Source organism: Oncorhynchus nerka, linkage group LG9b (assembly GCF_034236695.1).
Source record: "Oncorhynchus nerka isolate Pitt River linkage group LG9b, Oner_Uvic_2.0, whole genome shotgun sequence".
NCBI classification, from domain to species: Eukaryota; Metazoa; Chordata; class Actinopteri; order Salmoniformes; family Salmonidae; genus Oncorhynchus; species Oncorhynchus nerka.
In genome coordinates this window covers 46,939,899-46,954,530 of record NC_088424.1, presented here as the reverse complement: position 1 = coordinate 46,954,530, position 14,632 = coordinate 46,939,899, and the positions used below count along the sequence as shown (strand labels likewise).

General features: G+C 42.5%; 1 protein-coding gene across 1 annotated transcript in view; it reads left to right on the top strand.

Moving 5' to 3' along the window:
- Positions 1-14,632, top strand: part of LOC115124199 (netrin-G1-like) — a 210,467-nt gene that overhangs the window by 50,965 nt on the left and 144,870 nt on the right. Inside the window, exon 2 of the mRNA XM_065013789.1 lies at positions 4,710-5,353. Coding sequence (XP_064869861.1) covers positions 4,710-5,353 — 644 coding nt within the window. The remainder of the gene's footprint in view (positions 1-4,709; positions 5,354-14,632) is intronic.

Sequence of the window (14,632 nt, the reverse complement as noted above, 5' to 3'; positions counted from 1 at the left end):
GCTACCCTGCCGCCCCCGGTATGTAAACGTCCGACTCCATATAACTAGGAATAAAGTGACTAAGCAATAAATAAATAATAAACAGTAGCAGCGGCGCATGTTAATGAGTCAACGAAAAAAACAAACCAAAATATTGTCAATATTTATTTGGTTAATAATCGTCTATTTAGCAGGCTTATGTCTTCGGGGTAGATGCTGTTCAGGGTCCACCCTCTACAACTGGATCCTGGACTTCCTGACGGGCTGCCCTCAAATGCTAGCGGTAGACAACAATTCATCCTCCACGCCGACCCTCAACACGGGGGGCCCCTCAGGGCTTAGTCCTCTCCTGTACTACCTGTTTACCAAGACCCAAAAGTCTCTATGCTAGTGGTATCGGAGTCTGCAACCAACCCCTCTACAGCTTCTAACCCCAAGCCATAAAACTGCTAAATAGCTCATCAATTGGCTCCACGGACAACCTGCGTTTACCCTTTTTTGAACTAACTCTCTTGCACCGACTCTACCCACACACACACTCACACACACACACACTCACACACACACACCCACACACACACACACACACCCACACACACAGAAACACTACGTCACACAAGCATTTTGCTACACCCGCAATAACATCTGACAAAAAAAAATGTGTATGTGACCAATATAATGTTATTTGATTTGACAGCTAACCTTGTGGGAACACACAATTCAGTCCCATTCAAAATCTTATTTTCCCTAAACCTAACCCGTACTCTTACCCTAACCTTAACCCTAAGCCCTAAACCTAACCCGTACTCTTACCCTAACCTTAACCCTAACCCGTACTCTTACCCTAACCTTAACCCTAACCCCTAAACCTAACCCGTACTCTTACCCTAACCTTAACCCTAACCCCTAAACCTAACCCATACTCTTACCCTAACCTTAACCCTAACCCCTAAACCTAACCCGTACCCTAACCTTAACCCCTAAACCTAACCTGTACTCTTACCCTAACCCCTAAACCTAACCCGTACTCTTACCCTAACCTTAACCCTAACCCCTAAACCTAACCCGTACCCTTACCCTAACCTTAACCCTAACCCAAAAACCTAACCATAATCCAAACCCTAACCCTCACCCTCAACCGACAGTAATTCTAACCCTAATACTAAATTCTAACCTTAACCCTAAACCCTTAGAAATAGCATTTGACCTTGTGAGGACCAAAAAAAATATCCCACAGTTAGTCAAATTTCTGGTCCCCACAAGACTACATGTCCACACACACACACACACACACACACACACACACACCACTGCTCCACATATGGTGTTGCTACAGCTCAGTCTATTATCTATCCTGTTGCCTAGTCACTTTACCTGTGCCTATGTGCAGATTGCTACCTCAATAACCTTGTACCCCTAAACATCGATTCAGTACTGGTACTTCCTGTATGTAGCCATGTTATTACCTGGTACTTCCTGTATATAGCCATGTTATTACCGTGTACTCCCTGTATATAGCCATGAAATTACCTGGTACTCACTGTATATAGCCATGTTATTACCTGGTACTCCCTGTATATAGCCATGCTATTACCTGTTACTCACTGTATATAGCCATGTTATTACCTGGTACTCCCTGTATATAGCCATGTTATTACCTGGTACTCCCTGTATATAGCCATGTTATTACCTGGTACTCCCTGTATATAGCCATGTTATTACCTGGAACTCTGTATATAGCCATGTTATTACCTGGTACTCTGTATATAGCCATGTTATTACCTGGTACTCCCTGTATATAGCCATGTTATTACCTGGTACTCACTGTATATAGCCATGTTATTACCTGGTACTCCCTGTATATAGCCATGTTATTACCTGGTACTCCCTGTATATAGCCATGTTATTACCTGGTACTCCCTGTATATAGCCATGTTATTACCTGGTACTCACTGTATATAGCCATGTTATTACCTGGTACTCACTGTATATAGCCATGTTATTACCTGGTACTCACTGTATATAGCCATGTTATTACCTGTTACTCACTGTATATAGCCATGTTATTACCTGTTACTCACTGTATATAGCCATGTTATTACCTGGTACTCCCTGTATATAGCCATGTAATTACCTGGTACTCCCTGTATATAGCCATGTTATTACCTGGTACTCCCTGTATATAGCCATGTTATTACCTGGTACCTCCTGTATATAGCCATGTTATTACCTGGTACCTCCTGTATATAGCCATGTTATTACCTGGTACCTCCTGTATATAGCCATGTTATTACCTGGTACCTCCTGTATATAGCCATGTTATTACCTGGTACCTCCTGTATATAGCCATGTTATTACCTGGTACCTCCTGTATATAGCCATGTTATTACCTGGTACCTCCTGTATATAGCCATGATATTACCTGGTACCTCCTGTATATAGCCATGATATTACCTGGCACTTCCTGTATATAGCCATGTTATTACCTGGTACTTCCTGTATATAACCATGTTATTACCTGGTACTTCCTGTATATAGCCATGTTATTACCTGGTACTCACTGTATATAGCCATGTTATTACCTGGTACTTCCTGTATATAGCCATGTTATTACCTGGTACTTCCTGTATATAGCCATGTTATTACCTGGTACTTCCTGTATATAACCATGTTATTAAATGTAAAATTACCTGGTACTTCCTGTATATAACCATGTTATTACCTGGTACTTCCTGTATATAGCCATGTTATTACCTGGTACTTCCTGTATATAGCCATGTTATTACCTGGTACTCACTGTATATAGCCATGTTATTACCTGGTACTCACTGTATATAACCATGTTATTACCTGGTACTCACTGTATATAGCCATGTTATTACCTGGTACTTCCTGTATATAGCCATGTTATTACCTGGTACTTCCTGTATATAGCCATGTTATTACCTGGTACTTCCTGTATATAGCCATGTTATTACCTGGTACTTCCTGTATATAGCCATGTTATTACCTGGTACTTCCTGTATATAGCCATGTTATTACCTGGTACTTCCTGTTGATAGCCATGTTATTACCTGGTACTTCCTGTATATAGCCATGTTATTACCTGGTACTTCCTGTATATAGCCATGTTAATTGTTTACTTGTTATTGTTATTCATTATTCACTGTGTATTTATTTGTGTCAATATTTCTATTTCATTTTTTTTTTTTACCTTTAACTTGGTCTTTATATTGATATTTGTATCTTTAACTCTGCCTTGTTGGAAAAGGACCTGTCAGTAATCATTTCACTGTTAGTCTACACCTGCTGTTTTACGAAGCATGAATTTCAACATCAGATCGAGCAATTCCCTTTCAGTTAAACATGAAGTCTGGTTTGAATGTGTTTTGGCTGTATCACAATCTCATGATCATACTGCTATTCTAAGTGCTAAGTACTTTGTACATTTTTAAAATGGCCGACATTAGTACACTGAAATGAATGCAGGGCTAACGAATGTTTTATATTGTATCAAAGTCTCATCTGTGGCTGGCCCCATTGTTTTGCAGAGGAGGTAGGGGTGAGAGATGAATGTCAATGTGAGTGTGTTTAACTCATTCTCATTCTCAAACACTCATACACACACAAAGAACACACACACACACACAGAGTGGTGTTGAGTCTCGGTGGTGCAGGCAGTGCTGTGCAGATGAAGGCCCATTTAATATGTATGTTTCTCAGCTATGTGTTTCATAAGAGCTAGTCATTGAAGATTCCTCAACCCATCTATATTAGAGGAACAGCAGGAATATCCAACACAACAGTCAATGTGGTTGGTAGAGTAGATGAGACCGGAGGCATCCTGGGGAGAACGAGTGGTGGGTGATGCAGGAGTAGAGGATGGAAGGTGAAGAAGAGACGTTGGACAACAGATTCCCAATGGAATTATGGACGGATTAGTTATCTCTCTACTAGTAGTAGGGGACACTGTTAGTAGAGGAGAGAGGTGGTGAAAAGACAGTGTACAGGGTGCATGGAAAAGACAGTGTACATGGTGCATGGAAAAGACAGTGTACATGGTGCATGGAAAAGACAGTGTACATGGTGCATGGAAAAGACAGTGTACAGGGTGCATGGAAAAGACAGTGTACAGGGTGCATGGAAAAGACAGTGTACAGGGTGCATGGAAAAGACAGTGTACAGGGTGCATGGAAAAGACAGTGTACAGGGTGCATGGAAAAGACAGTGTACAGGATGCATGGAAAAGACAGTGTACAGGGTGCATGGAAAAGACAGTGTACAGGATGCATGGAAAAGACAGTGTACAGGATGCATGGAAAAGACAGTGTACAGGGTGCATGGAAACGACAGTGTACAGGGTGCATGGAAAAGACAGTGTACAGGATGCATGGAAAAGACAGTGTACAGGGTGCATGGAAAAGACAGTGTACAGGGTGCATGGAAAAGACAGTGTACAGGGTGCATGGAAAAGACAGTGTACAGGGTGCATGGAAAAGACAGTGTACAGGATGCATTGTGTAATGACGAAGAGCGTTAGTCAATTTCAAGATTATTATGCCGTTGTTTCCCTCCCAGTTGTACTTCTAGTCAATAGTTATAATGCATTACGACACAGTTACAATACATTGCGAGACTTGTCATAAGCAGAGTGGGCCCTTATAATGTCTCATAATGACGCTGAATGAACCTGGTATTTCTTCACTCTTTGACCTCTGTTTCCCCCACAGGAAAACCCTTACATGTGCAACAACGAGTGTGACTCCTCCACAGATGAACTAGCCCACCCTCCAGAGCTCATGTTCGACTTCGAGGGACGCAACCCCACAACCTTCTGGCAATCCAGTTCATGGAATACGTTCCCCAAACCCCTGGAGGTCAACATCACGCTGTCCTGGAACAAAACTATCGAGCTGACGGACGACATCGTCCTCACCTTCGAGTCCGGCCGCCCTGAGCAGATGCTTCTGGAGAAATCGTTAGACTACGGTAAAACCTGGACCCCTTACCAGTTCTACGCTACCGACTGCCTCGATGCCTTCACCATGGAGCCCAAGACGGTCAACGAGCTGACCCAGCGAACCCTCCTCGACATCATCTGCACCGAGGACTACTCCCGAGGCTACGTGTGGAAGTATGATAAAACCGTCCGTTTCGAGATCAAGGATCGGTTCGCGCTGTTCGCCGGACCGCGGCTGCACAACATGGCGTCGCTGTACGGTCAACTGGACACCACCAGGAACCTACGGGACTTCTTCACGGTGACGGACCTGAGGATACGGCTGCTGAAACCGGCCACCGGGGCCACCATGGTGGACGAGAACAACCTGTCCAGATACTTCTACGCCATCTCTGATATCAAGGTGCAGGGCAGGTAAGAGAGACGGTTCATTCCTTTTTATTCAAAAGGTTCATAGATCTATTTTACTATAGAGAGACCTGTACCAACAAATGTTGTATTGTGTGCCAAAGTATTTGTGATTGCTTTACATGGATCTAGGAACAAAGTTAGTTTGTTTCATTGTATTTGGTTTGGCTGTGGTCAGGCTGCTCCAATCTACAAAACAAACAGAAACATCAAAATAAAGTTTCTTAGTAAGGCACTGAGCCGCCACGATCCACCAGAACAGCTTCAATGGCACCTTGGCAGAGATTCTAGGTATTTTATTAGGATCCCCATTAGCTGTTGCTAAGGTAGCAGCGACTCTTTCTGGGGTCCACACAAAACATGACATAATATAGAACATTAATTGACAAGAACATTTCAAGGACAAAACTACATACATTTTAAAATGGCACACATAGCCTGCATAACAATACACACACAATATGGCCAAAAGTATGTGGACACGTTTTCAAATCAGTGGATTCAGCTATTTCAGCCACCCCGTTGCTGACAAATGTATTAAATCGAGCACACAGACATGCAATCTCCATAGACAATCATTGGCAGTAGAATGGCCTTACTGATGAGCTCAGTGATTGGTCAATGGGTGCCACCTTTCCAACACGTCAGTGTCTAGCCCTGCTAGAGCTGCCACGGTCAACTGTAAGTGCTGTTAATGGGAAGTGTAAACATCTAGAAGCAACAACAGCTCAGCCGAAGTGGTAGGCCACTCAAGCTCACAGAACAGGACCTCCTTGTTCTGAAGCATGTAGCGCATAAAAATTGTCTGTCCTCGATTGTGACACACACTACCGAGTTCCAAACTGCCTCTTGAAGTAACTTCAGCACAATAAATGTTCGTTGGGAGCTTCTTTAAAATTTGGTTGAGGATTACTGCAACTCGCTGTTGGCTGGGCTCCCTGCCTGTGCCATTAAACCCCTACAACTCATCCAGAACGCCGCAGCCCGTCTGGTGTTCAACCTTCCCAAGTTCTCTCACGTCACCCCGCTCCTCCGCTCCCTCCACTGGCTTCCAGTTGAAGCTCGCATCCGCTACAAGACCATGGTGCTTGCCTACGGAGCTGTGAGGGGAACGGCACCTCAGTACCTCCAGGCTCTGATCAGGCCCTACACCCAAACAAGGGCACTGCGTTCATCCACCTCTGGCCTGCTCGCCTCCCTACCACTGAGGAAGTACAGTTCCCACTCAGCCCAGTCAAAACTGTTCGCTGCTCTGGCCCCCCAATGGTGGAACAAACTCCCTCACGACGCCAGGACAGCGGAGTCAATCACCACCTTCCGGAGACACCTGAAACCCCACCTCTTTAAGGAATACCTAGGATAGGATAAAGTAATCCTTCTCACCCCCCCTTAAAAGATTTAGATGCACTATTGTAAAGTGGCTGTTCCACTGGATGTCATAAGGTGAACGCACCAATTTGTAAGTCGCTCTGGATAAGAGCGTCTGCTAAATGACTTAAATGTAATAATGTAATGTAATGAATAATGGTCTGGGGCTGTTTTTCATGGTTCAGGTTTGACCGCTTAGTTCCAGTGAAGGGAAATCTTAACACTACAGCATACAATGACATTCTAGACTATTCTGTGCTTCCAATTTTTCGGCAACAGTTTGGGGAAGACCCTTTCCTGTTTCAGCATGACAATGAGGTCCATACAGAAATGGTTTGATGAGATCAGTGTGGAAGAACTTGACTGGCCTGCACAGAGCCCTGACCTCAACCCTATCAAGCACCTTTGGGATTCATTGGAACGCCGACTGCGAGCCAGGGCTTATCGCCCAACATCAGTGCCCGACCTCACTAATGCTCTTGTGGCTGCAAGTCCCCGCAGAAATGTTCCAACATCTAGTGGAAAAACTTCCCAGAAGAATGGAGGCTGTTATAGCAGCAAAGTGGGGACCAACTACATATTAATGCCCATGATTTTGGAATGAGATGTTCGACAATCAGGTGTCCACATACTTGTGTATCTAGGTCAAATAGGCAAGAGGCATTGTGCCGTGGTGTTTTCTTTTAACCAGGTTTGATGTTCATTTGAGCAATATGGGATGGAAGGGAGTTGATTGTCTATGGAGATTGCATGTCTGTGGACCTCGCCCTGTCTATGTAGGTTTTTTGGTGTTTTCTTTTAACCAGGTTTGATTTGAGATGGAAGGGAGTTTAATGCAATAATGGATCCATATAATACTTGACTGTTTCTTGAATTTGTTCTGTATTTGGGGACTGTGAAAGACCTCTGGTGACACGTCTGGTGGGGTATGTGTGTGTCAAAGTTGTGTGTAAGTTGACTATGCAAACAATTTGGAACAAAGTTCTGCGGCATTAGTCAACATGTGATCCATACATGTGGATGATCTTGTTCCTGTAGTGTTTGTAAACACCCCTGGACGTTTGATGAGTAACCTGAACCAGATTACTGGTTACACTGGTTATAGTAAGAAGCCTCCTATTGAGCAGACACCTTAATATTCAATATTCAGGTCCCCAATAAAGTAGACCTCTCGGTTTACATCACATACACTATTAAGCATTTCACACATATTATTTAGATACTGACTGTTAGCACTCGGTGGACTATTTCAATGACAGCCTAGGGACAGTGGGTTTAACTGCCTTGTTCAGGGACAGAATGACAGATTTTTACCTTGTCAGCTCTGGGATTCAATCTTGAAACCTTTCGGTTTACTGAGTCCAATGCTCTAACCACTAGGCTACCTGCCGCCCCATGTCTATACAGTACCAGTCAAAGGTTTGGACACACCTACTCATTTAAGGGTTTTTATTTTCTACATTGTAGAATAATAGTGAAGACATCAAAACTACAAAATAACACATAACACATGGAATCATATAGTAACCTTAAAAAGTGTTAAACAAATCAAAAATATATTTTATATTTCAGATTCTTCAAAGTAACCTGGTGACAGCTTTGCACACTCTTGGTATTCTCTCAACCTGCTTCATGAAGTAGTCACCTGGAAGGCATTTCAATTAACAGGTGTTCTTTCCTTCTTAATGCATTTGAGGCAATCAGTTGTGTTTGGGGTTAATTAAAGCGCGACAACAAAAATAAGAAAAATAAGAAATGTCTGTTATCTGGTATTAGCAAGTTATTGATTTCATTAACCTTATTTCTAAGGGTACATATGGGCTATTATTTCAAAGGGTACATATGGGCTATTCTTTCTAAGGGTACATATGGGCTATTATTTCTAAGGGTACATATGGGCTATTATTTCTAAGGGTACATATGGGCTATTATTTCAAAGGGTACATATGGGCTATTATTTCTAAGGGTACATATGGGCTATTATTTCTAAGGGTACATATGAACTATTATTTCTAAGGGTACATATGGGCTATTATTTCTAAGGGTACATATGGGCTATTATTTCTAAGGGTACATATGGGCTATTATTTCTAAGGGTACATATGGGCTATTATTTCTAAGGGTACATATGGGCTATTATTTCTAAGGGTACATATGGGCTATTTATTTCATATGGGCTATTATTTCTAGGGTACATATGGGCTATTATTTCTAAGGGTACATATGGGCTATTATTTCTAAGGGTACATATGGGCTATTATTTCTAAGGGTACATATGGGCTATTATTTATAAGGGTACATATGGGCTATTATTTCTAAGGGTACATATGGGCTATTATTTCTAAGGGTACATATGGGCTATTATTTCTAAGGGTACATATGGGCTATTATTTCTAAAGGTACATATGGGCTATTATTTCTAAAGGTACATATGGGCTATTATTTCTAAGGGTACATATGGGCTAATATTTCTAAGGGTACATATTTGCTATTTTCAGCCCTTTTCCTGAATAGTTACTCAGCTGCCTTGTTCTTGAACCTCGGGATCTTGACCACTATCGTCCTAGTCCTGTCACCTGTGCCCGTGGTGGGTTTTCCAGTCCTGTGGGCACACGCCACCTCAATCTTCCTGTGGTCCATCTTCAGTTTCTCTGAGATCATTTCCCTCACTTTGTCCTCAGACTCCGTCCAGGTCTCATGTGGAGATTCTGCAATTCCGTCCACAACGTTGTTCCGCCTTGATTGTCGCTCAAGGTAATCTGATTTCTCCGCCATTGTTATCATGGATTCACATACAGAACTGATGTCCTCTCTCAATGACTTACAGATTGCTGTCATCCTGGCATTCTCCTGTTTAAACTCATGGAGCTGACCCTGGGAGAACTGCAAACTGTTTTTCAGGTCCTGCACCTCTCAGGTCGCAATTGTAAATGAGAACTTGTTCTCAACTTGCCTACCTGGTTAAATAAAGGTGAAATAAAAATAAAAAAGGTCAGGTCGTCAAATAATTTTTATTAGTTGACTCCACCAGTATTTGGACATAACACTCGAAGCTATTTTCTTGTTGTTGTAACAAATGCGTGCAGAAATATTTTGGTTTGTTCTAAAGATCCTTGGTAGAGAGACACCACTGACCTCAATGATACTCCCACTGGCTTTGGTCTTTGTCATGGTAGCAACGTAAGCTATGCTGTAACACTGTTCCAGACAGTGCAGGTTACAGGGAAGATGGAAACAGAATCAAACAGGGATCTAGACAGTCACAAGCCCGGGGCAATCTGTTAAGGGCACAAGGGCTAATCGAGTCACGGGCTGTGTTCCCGCCCTCAAGGAAACCCCACAGGCTTGATACGCAGCTAACTGTGGCAGCTAGGCTAGCTGCTACGTCATGCAGCTCATCAGACCGTTGGTCACCAGGATCCCTGGACAGACCGCAGCGGTCCCAGCAACTGATTCCAACCGCGTCGTGGGATCCAGACTCAAACGGTAGCTAGCTAGTAACCAAACTGTTTCAAGACTTTCAAAACAACAAATCGAGTTCTCTCTTTTTCCGCACCTCCTCTATTTACATTTACATTTACATTTAAGTCATTTAGCAGACGCTCTTATCCAGAGCGACTTACATCGGAGGGATGCGGCACCATTTGGTGTTTCACCATTTGACCACGAGAAATTCCACCATTTGGTGTTTCACCATTTGACCACGAGAAATTCCACCATTTGGTGTTTCACCATTTGTCCACGAGAAATTCCATCATTTGGTGTTTCCTTGATGGTGGTGGAAAATGCTGTCTCAGGAGTTGCTCCAGAATCTCCCACAAGTGTTCAATTGGGTAGAGATCTGGTGACTGAGACATGCACACAGGCGCACACACACACACACGGTGTAAAGTACTTAAGTAAAAATACTTTAAAGTACTACGTAACTATTTTTGGGGGTATCTGTACTTTATATTTTTGACAACTTTTAATTTCACTTCATTCCTAAATAAAATAATGTACTTTTTACTCCATACATTTTCCCTGACACCCAAAAGTACTCGTTATATTTTGACAGAAAAATTGTCAAATTCATACACTTATCAAGAGAACATCCCTGGTCATCCCCTAATGCCTCTGATCTGGCGGACTCACTAAACAGAGAACATCCCTGGTCATCCCCTAATGCCTCTGATCTGGAGGACTCACTAAACAGAGAACATCCCTGGTCATCCCCTAATGCCTCTGATCTGGCGGACTCACTAAACAGAGAACATCCCTGGTCATCCCCTACTGCCTCTGATCTGGAGGACTCACTAAACAGAGAACATCCCTGGTCATCCCCTAATGCCTCTGATCTGGCGGACTCACTAAACAGAGAACATCCCTGGTCATCTCTACTGTCTCTGATCTGGAGGACTCACTAAACAGAAAACATCCCTGGTCATCTCTACTGCCTCTGATCTGGAGGACTCACTAAACAGAGAACATCCCTGGTCATCTCTACTGCCTCTGATCTGGAGGACTCACTAAACAGAGAACATCCCTGGTCATCTCTACTGCCTCTGATCTGGCGGACTCATTAAACAGAGAACATCCCTGGTCATCCTCTAATGCCTCTGATCTGGCAGACTCATTAAACAGAGAACATCCCTGGTCATCCTCCAATGCCTCTGATCTGGAGGACTCATTAAACAGAGAACATCCCTGGTCATCCCCTAATGCCTCTGATCTGGAGGACTCATTAAACAGAGAACATCCCTGGTCATCTCTACTGCCTCTGATCTGGAAGACTCATTAAACAGAGAACATCCCTGGTCATCCTCTAATGCCTCTGATCTGGCGGACTCATTAAACAGAGAACATCCCTGGTCATCCCCTACTGCCTCTGATCTGGAGGACTCATTAAACAGAGAACATCTCTGGTCATCCTCTAATGCCTCTGATCTGGCAGACTCATTAAACAGAGAACATCCCTGGTCATCCTCTAATGCCTCTGATCTGGCGGACTCATTAAACAGAGAACATCCCTGGTCATCCTCTAATGCCTCTGATCTGGCGGACTCATTAAACAGAGAACATCCCTGGTCATCCCCTAATGCCTCTGATCTGGCGGACTCATTAAACAGAGAACATCCCTGGTCATCCCCTAATGCCTCTGATCTGGCGGACTCACTAAACGCAAATGCTCCGTTTGTAACTCGTGACTCACCACCTGGATTCGGTCTTATGTATCAACATTTGAAATTGCGTTTTTTACATTAGATAAAAGTAGAGACTCAGAGCCACAAAATGGTACATCATACAGATAATAGTACATCATAGCATTTGAGGAACAACGGGAAAATAATTCTGCTTTGAAAGTTGATCACCTTGGAAACTCACTTCTGAGAAAATTGCCTGTTTTGCCATCTAGTGAAGAGCTCTTCTTTGTCTACAGCCATTCAGCATCGTTCACACCCTCACCCTAAGCTTTAGCCCCACCCATCTCGCGTCGCTCTCGAAGTGCACACTTGACGCTCTGGCCGATGATTAGTTTACCTCTGGATAACATGAAAACAGCCTAACAAACTCGGCTGGCAGCAATTTCATTACACTTTTCTGCAGAAGTTTACTGACACTGGCCATATTCAACGGGTGTTGTACACACGTCACGTAACGTTAGCTAACGAGCCAGCCAGCTAACGTTAGCTAGTTAAGGGGGCAAGGCGTTCCCCTCAGGGAACTCCACCCCTCCCGTTCAGCTGAAAAGGTGGCGCAGGGAAATCAAAAATATTCTTTAGAAATATTTAACTTTCACACATTAACAAGTCCAATACCTCAAATGAAAGATAAACACCTTGTTCATCTACCCATCATGTCAGATTTTTAAAATGTTTTACAGCAAAACACAACATATATTTATGTTAGTCCACCACCAAACCAAAGAAAAAACGCAGCCATTTTTTCCAGCCAAAGATAGAGTCACAAAAGCAGGATTAGAAATAAAATGAATCACTAACCTCTTGAAAATCTTCATCAGATGACAGTCATATGACATGTTACACAGTACATTTGTTTTGTTCGATAATATGCATTTTTATATCCACAAATCTCGGTTTATATTGACGCCATGTTCAGAAATTCCTACAAAATATCCGGAGGAATTATAGAAAGCAACGCCAGATAACAGAAATACTCATCGTAAACTTTGACTAAAGATACATGTTCTACATATAATTAAATATACACTGGTTCTTAATGCAACCGCTGTGTCAGATTTCTTTTAAATGTTACGGAAAAAGCCTAACATTGCAATAATCTGAGACGGCGCTGAGACGTAACAATATTTCTCCGCCATGTTGGAGTCAACAGAAATACAAAATTACAACATAAATATTCCCTTACCTTTGATGATCTTTCATCAGAATGTAGTGAAAGGAGTCCTAGTTCAATAATAAATCGTTGTTTTGTTCCATAATGTCCAATACTAGTGTCCAAGTAGCTGCATTTGCTATCACTTTCAGCTCACGTGCCCAAAAACTGACTGCTGGTCCAAGATAACTTGCATGAAAACTTCCAAAAGATATATTCCAGATCGAATAAACTGGTCAAACTAAGTACAGAATCAATCTTCAGGATGTTATAATCATATATATCCAATAACATTCCAACCGGATCATTCGTTTTCATCTGGGGCTGATTGGAACAGCCGTAGCACTCACAGAGAAATGCGTCACGCAAAATGGCATTCTGTTGCGACACCGACTATTTTCCCTCCCATTAGGTCAAAGTTCACAGCAAATGCTCCATTACACTTTCTACTGAATGAGGACATCTAGAGGAAGGCGTAGGAAGTGTTTCCAGATCCAAATCTTGTTGGGAAAGGAGGGGGCGATGATGTCAAAGTTGCCCCAACTTTCAGAATTTCAAAACTTGTTTGGAAGATTGCCTGCCCTATGAGTTCTGTTATACTCACAGACATAATTCAAACAGTTTTAGAAACTTCAGAGTGTTTTCTATCCAATAGTAATAATAATATGCATATATTAGCAATCTAGGATAGAGTTTGATGCAGTTCACTATGGGCACGCAATTCATCCAAAGTGAAAATACTACCCCCTATCCCCAACAAGTTATTAAACAAAATTCTGGGAGCTAACCAACCATGTTCAATGTTAGCTAGCTAACATTAGGCTCTAACTAGAACAGCACACGGCTGTGGGAAACAATCAATAACATTGGCTAGGGAGCCAGCCAGCTAACATTAGCAAGCTAGCTAACAGTATACTTTAATTTGAAATGAAATCACTTTGTCAAAAATGAGAAAACGTGTTATATTTGACCTGTATATATCATCGTGCATGGACACGTCTCCCTGTCAGCAATGCCATACCACGGTTGCCCTCAGTTTGAAGATGTAATCTGGAGACAGGTGTTTTCTCCATCCCTTTAGCTATCATACTTCCACTGACTTCAAAACTTGATTCTCCAGAAAGTGGAGAGCCACACTTATGCAGCTCCACTACACAATAAAATTTTTTTAAAGCAAAGTTCGACAGGATTACCAACACAGACTGACAAACTTCTTTGGCCAATCCGAACTCCTCTCTCGGGTTGCCCAGCTCACTCATTATCTCAGCCAATCATGGCTAATGGGAAGGTTGACAACTTTTTCTGTGGCTTAACTAACAAGGCTCGTAATTTAACAATTTCATTCGTATTTACAGATGGCATATGAGTTTGTTATTAATGCACATGAAAGTTCACATGTTCCAGGCATTTCTGACAGAAAACGCATTTTGATTAAAAAAAATATTTGAAATGTTCCAACAGCTCTCCTGTGAAGTGGTGACTTCATACTTATAGTTTCCTGAATCAGGTCACAATTATGTCTGAGTGTTGGAGTGTACCCCTGGCTATCCGTCAATAAAACATAGAAAATTGTGCCGTCTGGAT